This window comes from Oncorhynchus keta, chromosome 10 (assembly GCF_023373465.1).
Source record: "Oncorhynchus keta strain PuntledgeMale-10-30-2019 chromosome 10, Oket_V2, whole genome shotgun sequence".
NCBI lineage: Eukaryota > Metazoa > Chordata > Actinopteri > Salmoniformes > Salmonidae > Oncorhynchus > Oncorhynchus keta.
This window is the reverse complement of record NC_068430.1, coordinates 33,833,822-33,857,230: the sequence shown is the minus strand read 5'-3', so window position 1 is coordinate 33,857,230 and position 23,409 is coordinate 33,833,822. Positions and strand designations below refer to the sequence as shown.

Here is a 23,409-nt window from a genome sequence, read left to right as displayed (position 1 = left end):
TTTTCCTTTGCCAAGATAATCCATCCACCTGACATGTGTGGCATATCAATAAGCTGATTAAACCGCATTATCATTATGCAGGTACACCTTGTGCTGGGGACAATAAAATCCCACTCTGAAATGTGCAGTTGTCACACAACACAATGCCACAGATGTCTCAAGTTTGATGGCGTGTGTGATTGGCATGCTGACTGCAGGAATGTCCACCAGAGCAGCTGCCAGAGAATGTAATGTAAATTTCTCTACCATAAGCCACCTACATCGTTTTAGAGGATTTTGCAGTACGTCCAACCAGCCTCACAGACCACGTGTAACCACACCAGCCCAGGACCTCCACTTCTGGCTTCTAAACCTGTGGGATCGTCTGAGACCAGCCACCCGGACAGCTGATGAAACAGGAGTTTTTCTATCTGGAATAAAGCCCTTTTGTGGGGAAAAACTCATTCTGATTGGCTGGGTCTGGCTCCCAAGTGGGTGGGCCTACCCCTGCCCAGTCATGTGAAATCCATAGATTAGGGCCTAATATATTTTATTTCAATTGACAGATTTTCCTTATATGAACTAACTCAGTAAATTAGTTGAAACTGTTGCGTTTTATTTTTGTTCAGTATAGTTTTTGGTGGGTGTTTGGCTTTCATATAAAGTGCTTGGAGAATTGCAAAAAGTGCTATAAAAAGCACTATTTATTACAAATGTAATTTGTTTCTATTATGTAATCTGAATAGTCCTCTATTTCCCCTTTAGTTGAGCCGGGCCTTCATGCTGGCGGTGCAGAGCTCGAGGCGCGGTAGTCATCTGGAGCGGGCGCTGGACTGGGTCATCCTGTGGCTGCAGACCCTGGGGCCGGGGGAGCGGCTCACTCAGCACATGACGGAACCTGTGTCCCTGTGGGTCAGGACCAAGGCTGACGCCGCCCGGGCTGGTCAGGAGGACACACGCCTCAGGTAGGCTACACTCAAGAGACGTGACCGAGCCATGAGCTCTCGTCTTCACATCAGATTTTCCTCATCCTTCACTGGGCTGCTGCTAAATAGCATAACCGCTTTTGCATTTTCTATGCATATATGAGCTTAAGTTGAAGGCTATTTCTGCCATTGCCACACAATTTAAAAACAAATATTATTTGTCTCATTTAAAAACATGAATTTTCCTCTTTCTGAGTACTCTGACAAGTATATCTCTCTCTCAAACTACCAGTCAAAGGTTTCAGAACCTGCTCATTCAAGGGGTTCTTTATTTTTACTATTTTCTACATTGTAGAATAATAGTGACGATGTCAAAACTATGAAATAAGATATGGAATCATGTAGTAACCATAAGTATTGAACAAATCAAAATATATTTTAGATTCTTCAAAGTAGCCACCCTTTGCCTTGACAGCTTTGCACACTCTTCGCATTCTCTCAACCAGCTTCACCTGGAATGCTTTTCCAACAGTCTTTAAAAAACAAAACGTTTTTTTATAAGTTTTACAACTCCCGTACGGGCTCGGGAGAGACGAAGGTCGAACGTCAAGCGTCCTCCGATACACAACCCAACCACCCCACACAGCGCGCATCCAACCCGGAAGCCAGCCGCACCAATGTGTCAGAAGAAATACTGTGCACCTGGCACCCTTGGTTAGCGTGCACTGCGCCCGGCCCGCCACAGGAGTCGCTGGTGCGCGATGAGACAAGGATATCCCTACCGGCCAAGCCCTCCCTAACCCGGACGACGCTAGGCCAATTGTGTGTTGCCCCACGGACCTCCCGGTTGCGACAGAGCCTGGGCGCGAACCCAGAGTCTCTGGTGGCCCTTAACCACTGCGCCACCCTGGAGGCCTTGCTTTTCCAACAGTCTTGAAGGAGTTCCCAGATGCTGAGCACTTGTTGGCTGCTTTTCTTTCACTATGCAGTCCAACTCATCCCAAACCGTATCAATTTGTTTGAGGTCAGGTGATTTTTGGAGGCCTGGTCATCTGATGCAACACTCCATCAGCCTCCTTCTTGGTAGCCCTTACACAGCCTGGAGGTGTGTTGGGCCATTGTCCTGTTGAAAAACAAATGATTGTCCCACTGAGTGCAAACCAGATGGGATGGCATAAAGCTGCAGAATGCTGTGGTAGCCAGGCTGATTAAGTGTGCCTTGAAGTAAATCAGACAGTGTAACCAGCAAAGCACCGTCACTCCTCCATGTTTCACTGTGGGAACCACACATGCGGAGATCATCCTTTCACTTACTCTGCATCTCACAAGGACACGGTGGTTGGAACCAAAAATCTCAAATGTACCTGTATTTGTGGAATAATCACCCTGATTAACTCTTTAGTCTTATCACAGTTTACCTATTTGCTTATGGTTTTGCCTACACCTAGTGCCCTGCTTTTTAAATTGTATGAACAAAAAAATATAATATTTTATTTTGAACGGCAAGCCAGACAAAATTAAAAGGGCCTATTTATATAACGAATATGAATTCGGAGGGCAGAAATGATTAAATATTCAAGCATTAGACCTCTCACTAAAGGCATCAGTCATACAAAAGTTAGTGGGGCAAAAAAGTATTTAGTCAGCCACCAATTGTTCAAGTTCTCCCACTTAAAAAGATGAGAGGCCTGTAATTTTCATCATAGGTACACTTCAACTATGACAGACAAAATTAGAAAAAATCCAGAATTGTAGGATTTTTAATGAATTTATTTGCAAATTTATGGTGGAAAATAAGTATTTGGTCAATAACAAAAGTTTATCTCAATACTTTGTTATATACCCTTTGTTGGCAATGACAGAGGTCAAACGTTTTCTGTAAGTCTTCACAAGGTTTTCACACTGTTGCTGGTATTTTGGCCCATTCCTCCATGCAGATTTCCTCTAGAGCAGTGATGTTTTGGGGGCTGTTGCTGGGCAACACAGACTTTCAACTCCCTCCACAGATTTTCTATGGGGTTGAGATCTGGAGACTGGCTAGGCCACTCCAGGACCTTGAAATGCTTCTTACGAAGCCACTCCGTTGCCGGGCGGTGTGTTTCAAATCAAATCAAATCTTATTTGTCACATACACATGGTTAGCAGATGTTAATGCGAGTGTAGCGAAATGCTTGTGCTTCTAGTTCCGACAATGCAGTGATAACCAACAAGTAATCTAACTAACAATTCCAAAACTACTGTCTTATACACAGTGTAAGGGGATAAGGAATATGTACATAAGGATATATGAATGAGTGATGGTACAGAGCAGCATACAGTAGATGGTATCGAGTACAGTATATACATATGAGATGAGTATGTAGACAAAGTAAACAAAGTGGCATAGTTACATTTACATTTAAGTAATTTAGCAGACGCTCTTATCCAGAGCGACTTACAAATTGGTGCATTCACCTTATGACATCCAGTGGAACAGTCACTTTACAATAGTGCATCTAAATCTTAAAGGGGGGGGGGGGTGAGAAGGATTACTTATCCTATCCTAGGTATTCCTTAAAGAGGTGGGGTTTCAGGTGTCTCCGGAAGGTGGTGATTGACTCCGCTGTCCTGGCGTCGTGAGGGTGTTTGTTCCACCATTGGGGGCCAGAGCAGCGAACAGTTTTGACTGGGCTGAGCGGGAACTGTACTTCCTCAGTGGTAGGGAGGCGAGCAGGCCAGAGGTGGATGAACGCAGTGCCCTTGTTTGGGTGTAGGGCCAGTTCAGAGCCTGGAGGTACTGAGGTGCCGTTCCCCTCACAGCTCCGTAGGCAAGCACCATGGTCTTGTAGCGGATGCGAGCTTCAACTGGAAGCCAGTGGAGAGAGCGGAGGAGCGGGGTGACGTGAGAGAACTTGGGAAGGTTGAACACCAGACGGGCTGCGGCGTTCTGGATGAGTTGTAGGGGTTTAATGGCACAGGCAGGGAGCCCAGCCAACAGCGAGTTGCAGTAATCCAGACGGGAGATGACAAGTGCCTGGATTAGGACCTGCGCCGTTTCCTGTGTGAGGCAGGGTCGTACTCTGCGGATGTTGTAGAGCATGAACCTGCAGGAACGGGCCACCGCCTTGATGTTAGTTGAGAACGACAGGGTGTTGTCCAGGATCACGCCAAGGTTCTTAGCGCTCTGGGAGGAGGACACAATGGAGTTGTCAACCGTGATGGCGAGATCATGGAACGGGCAGTCCTTCCCCGGGAGGAAGAGGAGCTCCGTCTTGCTGAGGTTCAGCTTGAGGTGGTGATCCGTCATCCACACTGATATGTCTGCCAGACATGCAGAGATGCGATTCGCCACCTGGTCATCAGAAGGGGGAAAGGAGAAGATTAATTGTGTGTCGTCTGCATAGCAATGATAGGAGAGACCATGTGAGGTTATGACAGAGCCAAGTGACTTGGTGTATAGCGAGAATAGGAGAGGGCCTAGAACAGAGCCCTGGGGGACACCAGTGGTGAGCGCGCGTGGTGAGGAGACAGATTCACGCCACCTGGTAGGAGCGACCTGTCAGGTAGGACGCAATCCAGTTAAAGTGGCTAGTGATACATGTATTACATAAGGATGCAGTCGATGATGTAGAGTACAGTATATACGTATGCATATGAGATGAATAATGTAGGGTAAGTAACATTATATAAGGTAGCATTGTTTAAAGTGGCTAGTGATATATTTACGTCATTTCCCATCAATTCCCATTATTAAAGTGGCTGGAGTTGGGTCAGTGTCAATGACAGTGTGTTGGCAGCAGCCACTCAATGTTAGTGGTGGCTGTTTAACAGTCTGATGGCCTTGAGATAGAAGCTGTTTTTCAGTCTCTCGGTCCCAGCTTTGATGCACCTGTACTGACCTCGCCTTATGGATAATAGCGGGGTGAACAGGCAGTGGTTCGGGTGGTTGATGTCCTTGATGATCTTTATGGCCTTCCTGTAACATCGGGTGGTGTAGGTGTCCTGGAGGGCAGGTAGTTTGCCCCCGGTGATGCGTTGTGCAGACCTCACTACCCTCTGGAGAGCCTTACGGTTGAGGGCGGAGCAGTTGCCGTACCAGGCGGTGATACATCCCGCCAGGATGCTCTCGATTGTGCATCTGTAGAAGTTTGTGAGTGCTTTTGGTGACAAGCCGAATTTCTTCAGCCTCCTGAGGTCACGACGCTTCTTCACGACGCTGTCAGTGTGAGTGGACCAATTCAGTTTGTCCCTTTAGGATCATTGTCATGCTGAAAGACCCAGCCACGTTTCATCTTCAATGCCCTTGCTGATGGAAGGAGGTTTTCACTCAATCTCATGATACATGGCCCCATTCATTCTTTCCTTTACACGGATCAGTTGTCCTGGTCCCTTTGCAGAAAAGCAGCCCCAAAGCATGATGTTTCCACCCCCATGCTTCACAGTAGGTATGGTGTTCTTTGGATGCAACTCAGCATTCTTTGTCCTCCAAACACGACGAGTTGAGTTTTACCAAAGTGTTCTATTTTGGTTTCATCTGACCATATGACATTCTCCCAATCTCCTTCTGGATCATCCAAATGCTCTCTAGCAAACTTCAGACGCCCCTGGACATGTACTGGCTTAAGCAGGGGGACACGTCTGGCACTGCAGGATTTGAGTCCCTGGCGGCGTAGTGTGTTACTGATGGTAGGCTTTGTTACTTTGGTCCCAGCTCTCTGCAGGTCATTCAATAGGTCCCCCTGTGTGATTCTGGGATTTTTGCTCACCGTTCTTGTGATCATTTTGACCCCACGGGGTGAGATCTTGCATGGAGCCCTAGAACGAGGGAGATCAGTGGTCTTGTATATCTTGTAATGCCCGCTATATTTAGTCAGCCTCCAATTGTGCAAGTTCTCCCACTTAAAAAGAGGAGAGGCCTTTAAATTTCATCATAGGTACACTTCAACTCTGACAGACAAAATGAGGGGAAAAAATCCAGAAAATCACATTGTAGGAATTTTTAATGAATCCAGTGTTGGATGGTATAGAATACAGTATATAGAGATGAGTAATATAATATGTAAACATCTTTTTAGCCTTCCTGTGACATCTTGTGCTGTATGTGTCCTGCCGGGCAGGTATATTGCCCCCGATGATGTGCCGTGCTACCCTCTGGAGAGCCTTGCGTTTGAGGGCGGTGCAGTTGCCGTACCAGGCGGTGATACAGCCCGACAGGATCCTCTCGATTGTGCATCTGTAAAAGTTTGTGTTTTTAGGTGACAAGCCAAATTTCTTCAGCCTCTTGAGGTTGAAGAGGCACTTTTGCACCTTCTTCACTACGCTGTCTGTGTGGGTGGATCATTTCAGTTTGTCTGTAACATGTACAACGATGAACTTAACTTTTCACCTTCTCCACTACTGTCCCGTCGATGTGGTGCTCCCTCTGCTGTTTCCTGAAGTCCACAATCATTTCCTTTGTTTTGTTGGCGTTGAGTGAGAGGTTATTTTCCTGACACCACACACCAAGGCCCCCCTGTAGGCAGTCTCGTTGTTGTTGGTTATCAAGCCTACCAATGTAGTGTTGTCTGCAAAATTGATGATTGAGTTGGTGTGCATGGCCACGCTGTCATGGATGAACAGGGAGTACAGGAGAGGGCTCAGAACGCACACTTGTGGGGCCCCAGTGTTACGGATCAGCAGAGTGGAAATGTTTCCCACCTTCTCCACCTGGGGGCGGCCCGTCAGGAAGTCCAGGATACAGTTGCACAGGGCGAGGTCGAGACCCAGGGTCTCAAGCTTAATGATGAGTTTGGAGGGTACTATGGTGTTAAATGCTGAGCTGGAGTCAATGAACAGCATTTTTACAGAGGTATTCCTCTTGTCCAGCTAGGATAGAGCAGTGTGCAGTTTGATGGCGATTGCATCGTCAGTGGACCTATTGGGGCGGTAAGCAAAATAAGATAATTCTCTTGGAAGATCATTCGGTCTGCATTTGATTGTAAGGAATTGTAGGTCATTTTTATTCATTTTTATTCATAATGCCCATTGTTATGTTTGGAGGAAAAGGGGGAGGCTTGCAAGCCGAAGAACACCATCCCAACCTTGAAGCACGGGGGTGGCAGCATCATGTTGTGGGGGTGCTTTGCTGCAGGGGGGGTCTAGTGCACTTCACAAAATAGATGGCAGCACGAGGCAGGAAAATTATGGGGATCTATTGACGCAACATCTCAAGACATCAGTCAGGAATTTAAAGCTTGGTTGCAAATGTGTCTTCCAAATGGACAATGACTCAAAGCATGCTTCCAAAGTTGTGGCACAATGGCTTAAGGATAACAAAGTCATGGTATTGGAGTGCCATCACAAAGCCCTGACCTCAATCATTTGGAAAACTTGTGGGCAGAACTGAAAAGGCGTGTGCGAGTAAGGAGGCCTACAAACCAGCTCTGTCAGGAGGAATGGGCCAAAATTCACCCAATTTATTGTGGGAAGCTTGTGGAAGGCTACCGGAAATGTTTGACCCAAGTTAAACAATGTAAAGGCAATGCTACCAAATACTAATTGAGTGTATGTAAACTTCTGACCCACTGGGAATTTGAGGAAATAAATAAAAGCTCAAATAAATCATTCTCTACTATTATTCTGACATTTCACATTCTTAAAATAAAGTAGTCATCCTAAGTGATCTAAGACGGGGATTTGTACTATGATTAAATGTCAGGAATTGTGGAACTGAGTTTACATACACTTTAGCCAAATACATTTAAACTAGTGACTTCATCTCTCTTGCTCGCTCGCTCTCTCTCATATTACTCAGCAAAAAAAGAAACATACCTTTTTCAGGACCCTGTCTTTCAAAGATAGTTCATTAATATCAAAATAACTTCACAGATCTTCATTGTCAAGGGTTTAAACACTGTTTCCCATGCATGTTCTTTAATTGTTTATGGTTCATTTAACAAGCATCTGTGGAACGGTCATTAAGACACTAACAGCTTACATACGATAGGCAATTAAAGTCACAGTTATGGAAACTTAGGACACTAAAGAGGCCTTTCTACTGACTCTTAAAAACACCAAAAGAAAGATACCCAGGGTCCCTGCTCATCTGTGTGAACTTGCCTTAGGCATGCTGCAGTGAGGCATGAGGACAGCAGTTAATATAATTGCACTGTCTGTACTGCTTATGTCCTGTCTCCCTTTAGCGCTGTCTGTCCTCGCAGTGGCCGACCACCTGCACAGGATCGGTACAATCAGAACATCACACCTGCGTGACTGTTACGGGATGGCAACAACAACTGCCCGAGTTAACACCAGGAACGCACAATACCTCAATCAGTGCTTAGACTGTCCACAATTGGCTGAGAGATGCTGGACTGAGGGCTTGTATGCCTGTTGTAAGACAGGTCCTCACCAGACATCACCGGTAACAATGTCGCCTATGGGCACAAACCCACCGTCGCTGGACCAGACATGACTGGCAAAAAGTCCTCTTCACTGATGAGTCGCAGTTTTGTCTCACCAGGGGTGATGGTCGGATTCATGTTTATAGTCGAAGAAATGAGCGTTACACTGAGGCCTGTACTCTGGAGCGGGGTGAAGGGTCTGTCATGGTCTGGGGCGGTGTGTCAAAGCAGCATTGGACTGAGCTTGTTGTCATTGCAGGCAATCTCAACGCGGTGCGTTATGGGGAAGACGTCCTCTTCCCTCATGTGCTACCCTTACTGCAGGCTCATCCTGACATGACCCACCAGTATGGCAATTTGTGGTTAACCGATTATGATATTTCAACTCCGATACCGATTAATCGATTGGCCAATTTTTTTTTTTTTTTTTGTATGTGTGTATATATATATATGCGTAATAATGACAATTACTATAATACTGAATGAACACGTTTATTTTAACTTAATGTAATGCATCAATAAAATCAATTTAGTCTCAAATAAATAATGAAACATGTTCAATTTGGTTTACATAATGCAAAAACAAAGTGTTGGAGAAGGAAGTAAAAGTGCAATATGTGCCATGTGGGGGGAAACTAACCTTTTTAAGTTCCTTTTGCTCAGAACATATGAAAGCTGGTGGTTCCTTTTAGAGGTCGACCGATTAATCGGAATGGCCGCTTTAATTGGGGCCGATTTCAAGTTTTCATAACAATCGGTAATTTTGGATGCCGATTTTTGCCATTTTTTCTTTTTTAGGCAAGTCAGTTAAGAACACATTTTCAATGACGGCTTAGGAACGGTGGGTTAACTGCCTTGTTCAGGGGCAGAACGACCGATTTTTACCTTGTCAGCTCAGGGATTCAATCTTGCAATCTTGCTGTTAACTAGTCCAACACTCTAACCACCTGCCTTACGTGGAGCCCGCCTGTTACACAAATGCAGTAAGAAGCCAAGGTAAGTTGCTAGCTAGCATTAAACTTAATCAATTATAATCGCTAGTTATAACTACACATGTTTGATGATATTACTAGTTTATCTAGCGTGTCCTGCATTGCATATAATTGATGCAGTGCGCATTCCCGAAAAATGGCTGTCGTTGCTCCAACGTGTACCTAACCATAAACACCCATGCCTTTCTTAAAATCAATACACAGAAGCATATATTTTTAAACCTGCATATTTAGCTAAAAGAAATCCAAGTTAGCAGGCAATATTAACCATGTGTAATTGTCACTTCTCTTGCGTTCATTGCACGCAGCTTCATGGTATATGCAACAGTTTGGGCCACCTGGCTCATTGGAATTTTACGTGACTATGACATAACATTGAAGGTTGTGCAATGTAACAGAAATATTTAGACTGGATGCCACCTGTTAGATAAAATACGGAACGGTTCCGTATTTCACTGAAAGAATAAACATCTTGTTTTCGAGATGATAGTTTCTGGATTTGACCAAATTAATGACCAAAGGCTTGCATTTTTGTGTTTATAATTAAGTCTATGATTTCATAGAGCAGTCTGACTGAGCGGTGGTAGGCGCCGGCAGGCTCATAAGCATTCATTCAAACAGCACTTTTGTGCGTTTTGCCAGCAGCTCTGCTGTTTATGACTTCAAGCCTATCAACTCCCAAGATAAGGCTGCTGTAACGATGTGAAATGGCTAGCTAGTTAGCGGGGTGCGCGCTAATAGTGTTTCAAACGTCACTCGCTCTGAGACTTGGAGTGGTTGTTCCCCTTGCTCTGCATGGGTAACGCTGCTTCAAGGGTGGCTGTTGTCCATGTGTTCCTGGTTCGAGCCCAGGTAGGGGCGAGGAGAGGGACTGAAGCTATACTGTTACACTGGCAATACTAAAGTGCCTATAAGAACATCCCATTTGAAATACAAATGGTATAGAGAGAAACAGTCCTATAATAACTACAACCTAAAACTTCTTACCTGGGAATATTGAAGACTCATGTTAAAAGGAACCACCGGCTTTCATATGTTCTGAGTAAGGAACTTAAATGTTAGCGTTCTTACCTGGCACATATTGCACTTTTACTTTCTTCTCCAACACTTTTTGTTTTTGCATGATTTAAACCAAATTGAACATGTTTCATTATTTATGAGGTTAAATTGATTTTATTGCTGTATTATATTAAGTTAAAATAAGTGTTCATTCAATATTGTCATTATTACAAATGTAAATTATTGGCCCATTTTTTTAAATCGGTATCGGCTTTATTTGTCCTCCAATAATCGGTATCGACGTTGAAAAATCAATCGACCTCTAGTTCCTTTTAACATGAGTCTTCAATATTTCCAGGTAAGAAGTTGTAGGGATTATATAACTATTTCTCTCTCTACCATTTGTATTTCATATACCTTTGACTATTGGATGTTCTTATAAGCACTATAGTATTGCCAGCCTAATCTCGGGAGTTGATAGGCTTGAAGTCATAAACAGAGCAATGCTTCAAGCAAACGAGCGCGAGCTCCTGGCAAATGCAGGAAAGTGCTGTTTGAAGGAATGCTTACGAGCCTGCTGCTGCCTTCCACCGCTCGGTCAGACTGCTATATCAAATCTTAGACTTAATTATAATATAATAAACACACAGAAATACGAGCTTTAGGTCGTTTAATATGGTCAAATCCAGAATCTATCATTTTGAAAACAAAACGTTCATCCTTTGTGAAATACGGAATAGTTCCGTATTTTATCGAATGGGGGGCATCCATAAGGCTAAATATTGCTGTTACATTGCACAGCATTCAATGTTATGTCATAATTATGTAAAATTCTGGCAAATTAATTACGGCCTTTGTTAGGAAGAAATGGTCTTCACGCAGTTCAACGAGCCAGGCGGCCTAAACTGCTGCATATACCCTGACTGCTTGCACAGAACGCAGGAGAAGTGACACAATTTCCCTAGTTAAAAGTAATTCATGTTAGCAGGCAATATTAATTAAATATGCAGGTTTAAAAATATACTTGTGTATTGATTTTAAAGGCATTGATGTTTATGGTTTTTCGCGAATGCGCTTGATAAATCATCACCCGTTTGGCGAAGTAGGCTGTGATTCAATGATAACTTAACAAGCACCACATCGATTATATGCAACACAGGACAAGCTACATAACTACACATGGTCGACGATATTACTAGTTTAACTAGTGATTTATGTTAAGTGTAATGATAACTAGCAACTTGCTCCTTGCTGCACTCGCGTAACAGGTAGTCAGCTTGCCACACAGTCTCCTCAGAGTTCAATGTAATCGGCCATATCGGTGTCCATAAATGCTGCTTACCGACTGTTATGAAAACTTGAAATCGGCCCTAAATATTCGGCCATTCCGATTTAATCGGTCGACCTCTAATGACAATGCCACCAGCCATACTGCTCATATGTGTGATTTCCTGCAAGACAGGAATGTCAGTGTTCTGCCATGGCCCGCAAAGAGCCCAGATCTCAATCCCATTGAGCATGTCTGGGACCTGTTAGATCGGAGGGTAAGGGTTACGGCCATACCCCCCAGAAATTTCTGGGATCTTGCAGGTACCTTTGTGGAAGAGTGGGGTAACCTCTCACAGCAAATCTGGTGCAGTCCATGTGGAGGAGATGTACTGCAGTACTTAATGCAGCTGGTGGCCACACCAGATACTGACTGTTACTTTTGATTTTGATCCCCCCCCCCCCTTTGTTCAGGGACACATTCAATTTCTCTTCGTCACATGTCTGTGGAACTTGTTCAGCTTGTCTGTTGAATCTTATGTTCATACAAATATTTACACATGTTAAGTTTGCTGAAAATAAATGCAGTTGACAGTGAGGATGTTTCTTTTTTGGTGTGTGTGCACAACTGTTCAAATGTTTGGGGTCACTTAGAAATGTCTTTGTTTTAGAAAGAAAAGCAAAAATTGTCCATTTTAAAATAACGTACAATTTTATCAGAAATACGTTGTAAATTACGATTGTTGCTGGGAATGGCTTTTTACATTATTATTATTATTTTTTTTAATGGAAATCTACAGAGGCCCTTTATCAGCAACCATCACTCCTGTGTTCCAATGGCATGTTGTTACCTAATCCAAGTTTATCATTTTAAAAGGCTAATTGACCATTAGTAAACACTTTTGCAATTGTTAGCACAGCTGATTAAAGACTCAATTAAACTGGCCTTCTTTAGACTAGTTGAGCATCAGCATTTGTGAATTTGATTATGCTGGCCTTCTAGGCAGAGTTGCAAAGAAAAAGACATCTCATACTGACCAATAAAAAGAAAAGATTAAGATGGACAAAAGACCACAGACACTGGACAGAGGAACTCTGCCTAGAAGGCCAGCGTCCCGTAGTTGCCACTTCACTGTTGACTTTGAGACTGGTGTTTTGCAGGTACTATTTAATGAAGCTGCCAGTTGAGGACTTGTGAGGCTTCTGTTTCTCAAACTAGACACTCTAATGTACTTGTCCTCTTGCTCAGTTGAGCACCGGGGCCTCCCACTCCTCTTTCTATTCTGGTTAGGGCTAGTTTGCACTGTTCTGTGAAGGGAGTAGTACACCGTTGTTCGAGATCTTCAGTTTCTTGGCAATTTCTTACATGGAATAGCCCTAATTTCTCAGAACGTGAATAGACTGAGTTTTGGAAGAAAGTACTTTGTTTCTGGCGATATTGAGCCTGTAATCAAATCCACAAATGCTGATGCTCCAGATACTCAACTAGTCTAAAAATGGCCAGTTTTATTCCTTCATTCATCAGAAGTTTTTCAGCTGTGCTAACATAATTGCAAAAGGGTTTTCAAATGATAAACTTGGATTAGCTAACAACGTGCCATTGGATCACAGGAGTGATGGTTGCTGATAATGGGCCTCTGTATGCCTATGTAGATATTCCATAACAAATCTGTAGTTTCCAGCTACAATAGTAATTTACAACATTAACAATGTATATACTGTATTTCTGATCAGTTTTATGTTATTTTAATGGACTCATTTATTTTGCTTTTCTTTAAAAAACAAAAATTTCTAAGTGACCCCAAACTTTTGAACGGTGGTATGCATGCATGCATACAGTGCCTTCGGAAAGTATTCAGACCCCTTCACTTTTTCCACACAAAAAAATAATTCTCAGCAATCTACACACACTATCCCATAATGACAAAGCGAAAGCAGGTTTTTATAATAAACATTTTCTTATTTACGTAAGTATACAGACCCTTTGCTATGAGACTCAAAATTGAGCTCCATTGCATCCTGTTTCCATTGATCATCGTTGATGTTTCTACAACTTGATTGATTCTACAACTTGATTTACCACCTGTAAATTCAATTGATTGGACATTATTTGGAAAGGCACACATAATCCTGTCTATATAAGTTCCCACTGTTGACAGTGCATGTCAGAGCAATAACCAAGCCATGTGGTCGAAGGAATTGTCCGTAGAGCTCTGAGACAGGATTGTGTCGGCACAGATCTGGGGAAGGTTTCTGAAGCATTGAATGTCCCAAAGAACACACTGGTCTCCATCATTCTTAAATGGAATTAGTTTGGGACCCACCAAGACTCTTCCTAGAGCTGGCTGCCCGGCCAAACTGCGCAATCGGGGGAGAAGGGCCTTGGTCAGGGATTTAAAAAAACTTTGAAGATAAATACACAACGCAGAGGACTAAAGGTTAAGAGGGAATTAAAGATCAATGGAAATTGTGTGTTTTTGTAATAGGCAATTTGTCTATACATTGAGCCTGAAATAGGATACTTGTTATTTGGGCATTGGTCCAGTTTTATTGCAAGGAATTCTAATTGGGCAACCACGGTCTAGGGTTGGGTTATAAAACTTTTTCTGTGGAGAGAATCACTGAGGACAGGGGAGAATGAACATCTTTCTCTCAGCGTAACATCTATGATTTTTGTCCTCATTCAATATATGTATTTTTCTCCCACTGATTTGCTTTGGGGTCTGTGTTATTGAAGAGTAACATCAACTGCTAACAAGGAGGTGACCAAGAACCCGATGGTCACTCTAAAAAGAGTTCTAGAGTTCCTCTGTGGAGATGGGAGAACCTTCCAGAATGACAACCATCTCTGCAGCACTCAACCAATCAGGCCTTTATGGTAGAGTGGCCAGATGGAAGCAACTCCTCAGTAAAATGCACATGACGGCCAACTTGGAGTTTGCCAAAAGGCATCTAAAGACTCTCAGACCATGGGAAACAAGATTATCTGGTCTGATGAAACCAAGATTGAAGTCTGTGGCCTGAATGCCAAGCGTCACGCCTGGAGGAAACCTGGCACCATCCCTACGGTGACGCGTGGTGGCAGCATCATGCTGTGGGGATGTTTTTCAGCGGCATGTACTGGGAAACTCGGGTTCAGAGAGCTCCTGGATGAAAACATGGAGTCCTTCCAACAGGACAATGACCCTAAGCACATAGCCAATACAACGCTTAAGTGGCTTTGGGACAAGTCTCTGAATGTCCTTGATTCACCCGGACTTGAACCCGATCGAACATCTCTGGAAAGACCTGAAAATAGCTGTGCAGCATTGCGCCTCGTTCAACCTGAGAGAACTTTAGAGGATCTGCAGAGAAGAATGGGAGAAACTCCCCAAATACTGGTGTGCCAAGCTTGTAGCGTCATACCCAAGAAGTCTCAAGGCTGTGCTCGCTGCCAAAGATGCTTCACCAAAGTACTGAGTAAAAGGGTCTGAATACTTGTAAATGTGAAATTTCAGTTTTTTTATTTAATACGTTTGCCCAAAATTATTACCTGTTTTCACTTTGACCTTTGTGGTAATTGTGAGAGAAACCAAATGATTTAGTCAATTTTAGAATAAGGCTGTAACGTAATAAAATAGTCACAGGTTCGAAATACTTTCCGAATGCACTGTATACTGGTGTACGCTTTCAGACTCCAAAACAATTTCTACACAATGTTTTCAGCATAGGGAAGCCTGATGAGGATAATTTAGTTGTGAATGTTTGATAAATTCCTCTTTACCACTTAAGAGACCCCATTCGAGTATGACTGTCCCTGTGCTGTTGTGTTGTCAGGACCCTACGTGATGGCTTTGGGCCTGACGTCCCTGACGAGGGGGTGATGCTGTGCCTGTTAGAGGAGGAGCTGCGTGCCTACAAGGAGGTGGCCGGGGACAGCACTCAGGAGCGCTACAACACCCTGTGTGACTTGCTGGACATCTGCCACGAGGACAGCCACCACTCACACCTGCGTGCCGTCTACCTGTGTGAGATGGCCCAAGTGGTGTGCTTTCAGGATTTCAGTGAACAGACAGACTGGTAGGACAAAAGATGCTCTACTGTGGAATGGCAATACTACTGTAACTAACTTATTCTGCTTCAGATGGACTGATAGGAAACAAATACTACTCAACTGTGGAATGCCAATGCTATTAATATAACTTATGCTGACGTGCTTTAGTAGTTCTTCAGCAGTTTATTTTTGTTGCGTTGCCATGGCAGCTCTGCCGTTGATTTTACCCACGAGGCCCTGAGACTGCTGGAGGAGGAGCCAGAGACGGAGGAGAATGCTGATAGGCTGAAGGACGACAAGGCCCACGCCTCTCTGTGGCTGTATGTCTGCACCCTGGAGAAGAACCTGCAGGAGGTGGGTGGTAATGTGTTTGAAAATATTTAATTTCTCATTATTCATGACATCTAGATTTCACCCCGTTACATTTTAATCTTAAATTTGACATTGTAATTGCTAGCCTTTTGTTTCTTGTATATTCTCAGTTGAACAGATTTACGTGTGGTTCTAGATGTTTTGATAGCCTGTTTATTGATTCGCTGCCATTTTTATATGAACCACTCTTCCCTTGACCAGGCCATAGATAAGGAGAAGAGGCTGCAGAATGTGCGGCAGCAGGCAGGGGGCGACACCAACCCTGTGGAGACCAATGACCTAGATTACGAGGACAAGCAGAAGCAGCAGGACAGCAACCTGGTGTACGAGGGCCTGCGCTTCAATCTTGCTGCTGAGAGCAGTAAGGATCTTCTTTCACTTCCCAATCATCCTTGTCCAGTAGAGCTAATTTAGATTGACGTTCACTGTATTCTTTACATTGTAAGTATTTGGCTCATACACCATGCAGTTAGAATCCACCACATGTGCCTATGCTGGATTCCACTTCCCATAGTTGTCAGTGTATGAGTCTATGGCAGGTTGACCATTGCTGTTTCTCACTCAGTAACGAGTGAATTACTGAGTGTGTGTTTCTCTACTCAGAGTTGAGCCAACCTCTTGACAAGGCTCTTGGGGAGTGGGCCTCTCTACTGCAGAGGAACGAGCTGCCTTCTGTAAAGAACCCTAAACAGACCTGCACCTCCATCGCCCTCACTGCTGCCCTCTACAAACTCATGGGCAAGGTAACACTAACACCTGAAGCTTCTACACACTGTAGTCCTTGACAGGGCTAGTATTTACTTCCTAGTATCTACGTCCTGTTCCAGCCCGTATGACTGGCCCTTCATATATCCATCTTCCAGTGTTTTACATTAACGCCAACTGTTGGCTAATCAGCCTGTTCCCACAGTTGTGTGAAGTTGGCTGGATGTCCTTTTGGTAGACCATTCTTGATACACATTGAAAATTGTTGAGTGTGAAAAACCCAGCGGTGTTGCAGTTCTTGACACACTCAAACCGGTGCGCTTAACACCTACTACCATACTGTTTTAAAGGAACTTAAATCTTTTGTCTTGCCCATTCACCCTCTGAATGGCACACATACACAATCCATGTCTCAAGGCTTAAAAATCCTTCTTTAACATGTCTCCTCCCCTTCATCTACACTGATTTTGAAGTGGATTTAATGAGTGACATTAATAAGGGATCATAGCTTCATAGTCACGGAAAGAGTAGGTGTTCCTAATGTTTTGTGCACTGTAATACTTCAGTCTATCATTTGAAATGTTTTCAGTTTAACATTGAATTTACTTTTCAAGAGAATGTAGGCTATTTGTAATTTTTTCTGTTTTAATAATACGTCACTTGATGAACAAACGTGGCAGTTCATATCTTGAAGTAAATTGTAAATAAGACTTTAATCTCACGAGAAAGGTTTGTCATCTCACTATGAAAATGATCCTGATCATTTAGGCCTAGACCCAGAAGCCACCAAAATAGAGCTCCTTCGGCCAAATAGGTTTACCTCTGGGAGCGCCTGGCTGGCTACTTTTTCTATTTGACTGGCTACTCTATGTCATTTTGGAAAACACTTATCTTCCTCTCCTAGCCTCTGCAGGCCCTGGAGGCCTACCAGTTGGCTTCTGGCCTTTCCCGTCGCCTTGGTGATGCTCAAGGCCATGCCTCCTCCCTGTGCCACTCTGCCAGGCTGCTGCTGGAGCTGGGTGCCCCTGAAATTGCCCAGGTAACCCACCTGCTGATTAAATGTTTACGTTTGAAATTGTAAGCAGTCAGGAATGTCATGTACTGAATGTTACCCTTAGATGCTGTGCTCCTTTGTAAAGTGTATGTTTATTGTTTTTAACGTTTCAATACTGTGTGTTTTAGGCCCAGCTGGAGGAAGCAGAGAATTGTCTGATCCCCGATCCCAACACTGGGGGCCCCTCCCTTCTCTTTGTGCTGGCCAAACTGCTGAGGGCTCAGCTCTGCTACAGCAAAGGACAGGTAACACACAGAGTATTAGCCACAACACAGAGGGAGCTCACAAAGTGACAGCACTAGTGTTGCTACCATCTGAGTCTACCCTAAGCCTTTTTTGTCAATAGTCATCCGTTAACTCTATTCCCCTTCTCTCTATATCTCCACAGGTGGCACAGGGTGTGCCTTACCTATGTGAGGTTCTGAAAGAGGTGGGAGAGCAAAGGCACTCTAAGAGCTGGTACCTGCTGCGTGCACGGGCACTACAGACCAGTAGTGTATACCTGAGTCTGGACACAGCCGCACTGCCACCGGCACTGCGCCAACGCATCACCCAACATGGTCTGCACCCTTTACTAATCTAGAGTCTAGACCCTTCAAACTCTGGACCTCAAAGCCAGTTCCACTGCATTTGTTCATTGTTCCCCTATAATCAGGGCTGATTTAGACCTGGGACACCAGATGTGTGTGCAGTTAATTATCACGTAGAACAAAAAAACAGCAGGCTCTGGACCTCGTAGCGTCGACTGATAGATGGCATGTCACGTTTCATTTGTAAATGTCACTGTTCTTTGGACACTACAGGTACTACATTTAGCCGTTTGTCATGTTAGTGTGTGACCCCGTACATTGACTCGGTACTGGAAACCTTGTATATAGCCTCGTTATATTATGTCATTTTATTGTTACTTTATATTTTCTTCACTCTATTTCTCAAACTGCATTTTTGGTTAAGGGCTTGTAAGTAAACATTTCACGGTAAGGTTTACCTACACCTGTTGTATTTTGCGCCTGTGACAAATAAAATTGGATTGAATTTGACTGTGTGTTGCAGGGCTGAAGACCCCAGACACTGCCCTGTATGAGAGCCTGAAGCTTCTGTGTAGTCTGCTGGTGACTCTGGTGGGAAATGGCCTGTATGGAGCCTGCAGCAGCACTGACACACGCTTCATAGACCAAGGTACTGTACGGCTGGCAGCTTCCACTTGTTCTGAAGGATTAAACCGTTTTCTCAGTGGGCCTCGAGCTTTTGATTGTTGCCTAAATTAATGTTTTTAATGGTGAACAAGCGTTGAGCTTTTTCAAAGATTATCCCATTTTTGGGGGGTTGCACCTTGACTTGCGTTGATTGTGTTCCCTCCACTTCTTGCCATCAGTGGCCTTATAGCCGTTTGGTGTCAAATCAACATGACCCAGGTAAAGCTGTAAGACTGGTCTACTTGTGTCTTTGTACTTTTCCCACACACCCACCATAACCTACCAATTCAGCCCCCATCTGAGGTAGATGCCATTCTATCATCTTTGACCTTTGACCCTCCCTTCCTAGGTGATAATCTGGTGTTGAAGTGGCAGCTGCTGTCTGAGCTGCTGGGCTGTTCTGTGAGAATGGTGTCGGTGAGGAGCAGCAGTGGAGCCGTCCATGAGGCCAAGCTCCAGTGTCTAGAGGCCCTCAAACTGGCCACCAAGCTGCAAACTCTCAGCCAGTAAGTGTCTGTCTCTGCTTCCTCCACTACAGGAGGAGTTCTCAAAAGTTCTCAGAAATAATTGAGGCCTATCCATGTTGTCATTTTTATTTAATTTTTTATCATCACTGTATGTCTAATAAATACATGTTTGTTTATTGAGTGACAATAACTCTAAAAAAAAAATTAAAATAATTTATTTCCCTCAACCTCCAGTATTGATTGTGTAGGCGTTAGGAAACAAATCTGAAGATATTTCCATACTCAGCCCTAATTGGTTTATAGGATGGTGTTTGAGCCCACCACCTTACCCAGACAAACAGTCATTGGTCTATTATCAGATCATGATGTGGGATCTGATATGTTCCATCCCACCTGAACAGGGTAAAATTCCAGGAATTTTTTCAAACCGCTCTTACACAAAAAGGCATTATCGTCTTTTTCATAATTTCAGTGTTATTTTGACCTCTTGTATGTGCATAATATACAATACATTTTGGGTGTTTCAGAAACTCATATTGTGTGTGTTTGTAGGTGTGCCGAGCTGCTGGTGATAAAGGCTGAGCTGGAGCTGATGAAGGGGGAGAGGGAGGAGTGTGGCTTTGACTTGGACAAAGTCAGGAACCTGCTGGAACTCTGCACCGGTACAACTTTACATACATATTCAAATGACTGTGAATTATACATAATGTTGGTGGAAGCATTTGAGTCTTGCTGCCATTCTTTGTAACAATACCACTGTCAACCCTCCTCTGGACTCCTCTAGACTTTACTAATGGGGCGCAGAAGGCGGAGGTGAGGATCCAACCGAGGAAAGGCCGTCCGGCTCCGAAGCCAGAGTCTCCCCTTCCCAGTGTTGAGGAGGACTGTAAGGCCTTCCTGAGCACCCGCTGGTTCCCCAAGGAACCCATCGAGCGGGACCTGGCCAGCTCCCCTCCCCTCAAAGCCAGGGCCCAGCGCTTGCTGTCTTCCCTGGGCCATGTGGCCGACTGCCAATGCCCCTGCTGCTCTGAGCCCAGCCTGGGAAGGGTGACTGCTCGTTGGGCCACCACACAGGCCGACCTGGCCCTCCAGCTAAGCCCCACTGAGGTCCGAGCCAGTCGTAACCTCCACCTGGCCGCTCTGGCCCGCTGCAAGAGCATCACTGTGAAGTTGGCCACCAAACTGACCAAGCTCTTCCCCCTCAAGACCCTCCCACCCAAACCCTGTTTGCTCCAGGATCTAGAGGCACGGGTGTACCTGCGCATTGCCATGTCGGGTCTGGAGCTAAGGATGGGGAAGGCTGCAGATACCTGGAAAGTCCTAGAGGCTGGTTTGGCGTTTGTGGCCTCCAAGCCTTCTCCGGAGCTGGGGCCCTTTAGGGCCAGGCTTCTGGGGGCCAAAGCCCAGGTCTCCTGTCTGGCCCTGGCCACCCAGAGAGACTGCCCCCCTGAGGAGCTTTTTTCTGCAGCCTGGGCCTGGAACCCTCCACCCAAAGGAGCTGTGGAGGTGGACCACAAGCCTAAAACACTACCCCCACCTCCAACCCCACTTAAGAAGTCCAAAGACCCAGTGGTCACAGCTGCTAAAGCTAAAAACACCAAGAAGACCAAAGACCACATCCCCAAGATCAAAGTGAGTTTCTCCTCCAAGGGACAAATGTCTTTGGTCCCCAAAACACCTGTGGTGGTCAAACAATCCAGGGCCAAGTCGTCTGTGGGGGAGCTTAAATCATTTGAATTCAACACAGAGGTGCCCACAGTGGCATGCACCCCCGTCCAGAGGGTCAAGGCTCCCTCCTCTGCTAGGCGAGGAGCAGCCAAGGTTGCCGCTAATCTGCCCTTCCAGGTCTATGAGGAGCTGTCACCATCTCAGGATAAACCACAGCCTGTACCTGCAGCCCCCAAACGCACCAAGAAATCTCGCTTTAAGGTACAAATAGGGGACAGGCTGCAAGACCAGATTATTCGTATCTATAGTTATAATAAATGGATTGTATGCACGGATGAAAATTGGTATGGCGATGTACTTATTAGTGTGGGTGTTGGCCATAGGGTGCAGCCAGGTACTAATTTTTGTCTCCTGGTATAGGTGGAGTTCAGTGATGAGAGTGACACTGAATCCAACCCCAAAGTGGAGCTCAAAGAGAAACCTGTGGTCTCCAAAAAGCGCATCACCTCCACCAGGACACTCCGTGCCCCAAAAGAAGTCTCAGTCCCTGACCCCCCTACAGCCAAGGCCCCTCCTAAGAGGGGCAGGAAGGATGCTGCCGCCCCCCTCTCCTGCACCTCCTCTGAGGACGAGCTGGTCGCCTCTGTGTCATCCTCCTCCCAGTCTGCCCCGGCCAGGAGAGGCAGACCCAGAAGACAACAGCCTGGGACAGGGGGACACAGTGAGGCGCCAGAGAGGATGAGGACCATTGAAGAGGAGATGGATGGACTTAATATGGACTCCAGTATCGAGGAGCTGAGGGCGTCAGACACCGAGACTGAGGAGACTGGTGCAGCCAGTAAGAGTATTTCATGTTGCTCGTATACTCCATAGACTAGAACTGCCTGCCTTCGCATGCAGTGGGTATCCAATTCAAGCTCTAAGGAATAGGGACTTGTATTCTACTGTAATTCAATAACTTTTTAACCAATGGTATTTTGCTTATTCTCTGTCTACAGGCATGGTGTTGGACGGCCCAGACACAGACTTTGAGGTCCTGAGGAGAGACTTGTGTGGTGATAGAGAGCGAGACTGTCTGTCTGAGCTGAGGCGTGAGGGTCACCCAGGGGGGGCCCTGCAAGCCCAGGCCCAACTCCCTCACTCTAACACTGGGCCTGGTGAGGCTGCTGGCTGCACCTTGTACAGTGACAATGAACAGTTTTAGGGTGAATAGAAGTGCTCAGTTTGAACCTAACCCTCTTTCCCTTGTTCTACTCTCTCTGTTCTCTCCATAGACTGTCTCTCTGTGGAGGCAGTGCAGTCTTTGCTTCGCTCCGCCTGGTTGGCCCTGCAGCATTTCCCCCCGCCCACCCTCTACCCCCGCCTCTGTGGCCTGCTGGCCCTGTCGCTGGGGCAAAAGGATTCTGTCACTACGGCGATGCTCCACGTCCAATCCCTGGGTGTGACCTCCCGCCATCACATGACACGGCACCTGGCCAATCGCCTCAAGTAAGTCATCATACTTTCTCTGGATCAGGCTGAAAACAACCCCTGGGTTACCCCTACTATATTCACAGATCTGAAGGAACTGGATACATGTGGATCTAAACCTATACGAGGCTAGGTGGAGAAATCAACATGTTGCTTACATCATTCTGTCCCCCCCCCCTTTCAATCCTGTGTGCTTAAAGATGAAATGATTCCTTTGCTGTGTCCCTCCTGTAGAAAGCTGAAGAAGAGTTCATCTGAGCTGGCAGACAGACTGGGTTCTCTGAGTCTAGAGGAGCCCTCGAGCCAGACTGGGAACCCTATAGAACAGAGGCTGTCTCAGCTAGAGAAAATCTTCTCCTTCCCCACAGCTGAGCCCTCTGTCTTCCCACAGCAACACTGCCAACAGTTCATCACACAACTACAAGACCTCCCCACCGGTACCACAGGCAGATTTCAATGTTTTATTGTGGCAAGAAAAATATTTCAGTTAAATAACATTGGTTATCAGGGTTAACTATTTTGTGATGGAAATTAAATTGTATTTTGAAAAGTGGCAATATACTCCCTATTAGTATTTTTTCGTGCTGGAAGATTAAATGTAATTGACCATAACCCTGAAGTCCACAGCCTGTGCATTAGATGGACTGCAATGGATGTATGGTGTTTTTCTAGTGGCAACAGTGATGTGGTGATACTTTGTCCCCTCTTTAGGGGTGACTGTGTGTGTGCTGTCTGTGCTGGGGGTGCACCCAGGGGAAATTGGGGACACCGTCCTGCTGTCCCGGCTGGAGAGGGACTCCGATCCTGTCACCGTCCGCATCCCCACGGCCCAGCGAGAGGTTGGGTACCCACCCACCCCCCAAGCACACATATATTTATATTATCCTTGTATTCTCTTGCACTCTATTTCTCTCTCCTCTT

General features: G+C 45.2%; 1 protein-coding gene across 1 annotated transcript in view; it reads left to right on the top strand.

Annotated features, from left to right (window-relative positions):
- The window catches only part of espl1 (extra spindle pole bodies like 1, separase), a 29,101-nt gene that overhangs the window by 2,839 nt on the left and 2,853 nt on the right, over nucleotides 1-23,409 (top strand). Inside the window, exons 8-24 of the mRNA XM_035777751.1 lie at nucleotides 745-944; nucleotides 15,340-15,582; nucleotides 15,766-15,910; nucleotides 16,130-16,289; nucleotides 16,532-16,671; nucleotides 17,538-17,672; nucleotides 17,816-17,932; nucleotides 18,076-18,247; nucleotides 18,741-18,866; nucleotides 19,233-19,389; nucleotides 19,903-20,012; nucleotides 20,135-21,279; nucleotides 21,439-21,856; nucleotides 22,017-22,175; nucleotides 22,293-22,506; nucleotides 22,723-22,925; nucleotides 23,200-23,327. Coding sequence (XP_035633644.1) covers nucleotides 745-944; nucleotides 15,340-15,582; nucleotides 15,766-15,910; nucleotides 16,130-16,289; nucleotides 16,532-16,671; nucleotides 17,538-17,672; nucleotides 17,816-17,932; nucleotides 18,076-18,247; nucleotides 18,741-18,866; nucleotides 19,233-19,389; nucleotides 19,903-20,012; nucleotides 20,135-21,279; nucleotides 21,439-21,856; nucleotides 22,017-22,175; nucleotides 22,293-22,506; nucleotides 22,723-22,925; nucleotides 23,200-23,327 — 3,972 coding nt within the window. The remainder of the gene's footprint in view (nucleotides 1-744; nucleotides 945-15,339; nucleotides 15,583-15,765; nucleotides 15,911-16,129; nucleotides 16,290-16,531; nucleotides 16,672-17,537; nucleotides 17,673-17,815; nucleotides 17,933-18,075; nucleotides 18,248-18,740; nucleotides 18,867-19,232; nucleotides 19,390-19,902; nucleotides 20,013-20,134; nucleotides 21,280-21,438; nucleotides 21,857-22,016; nucleotides 22,176-22,292; nucleotides 22,507-22,722; nucleotides 22,926-23,199; nucleotides 23,328-23,409) is intronic.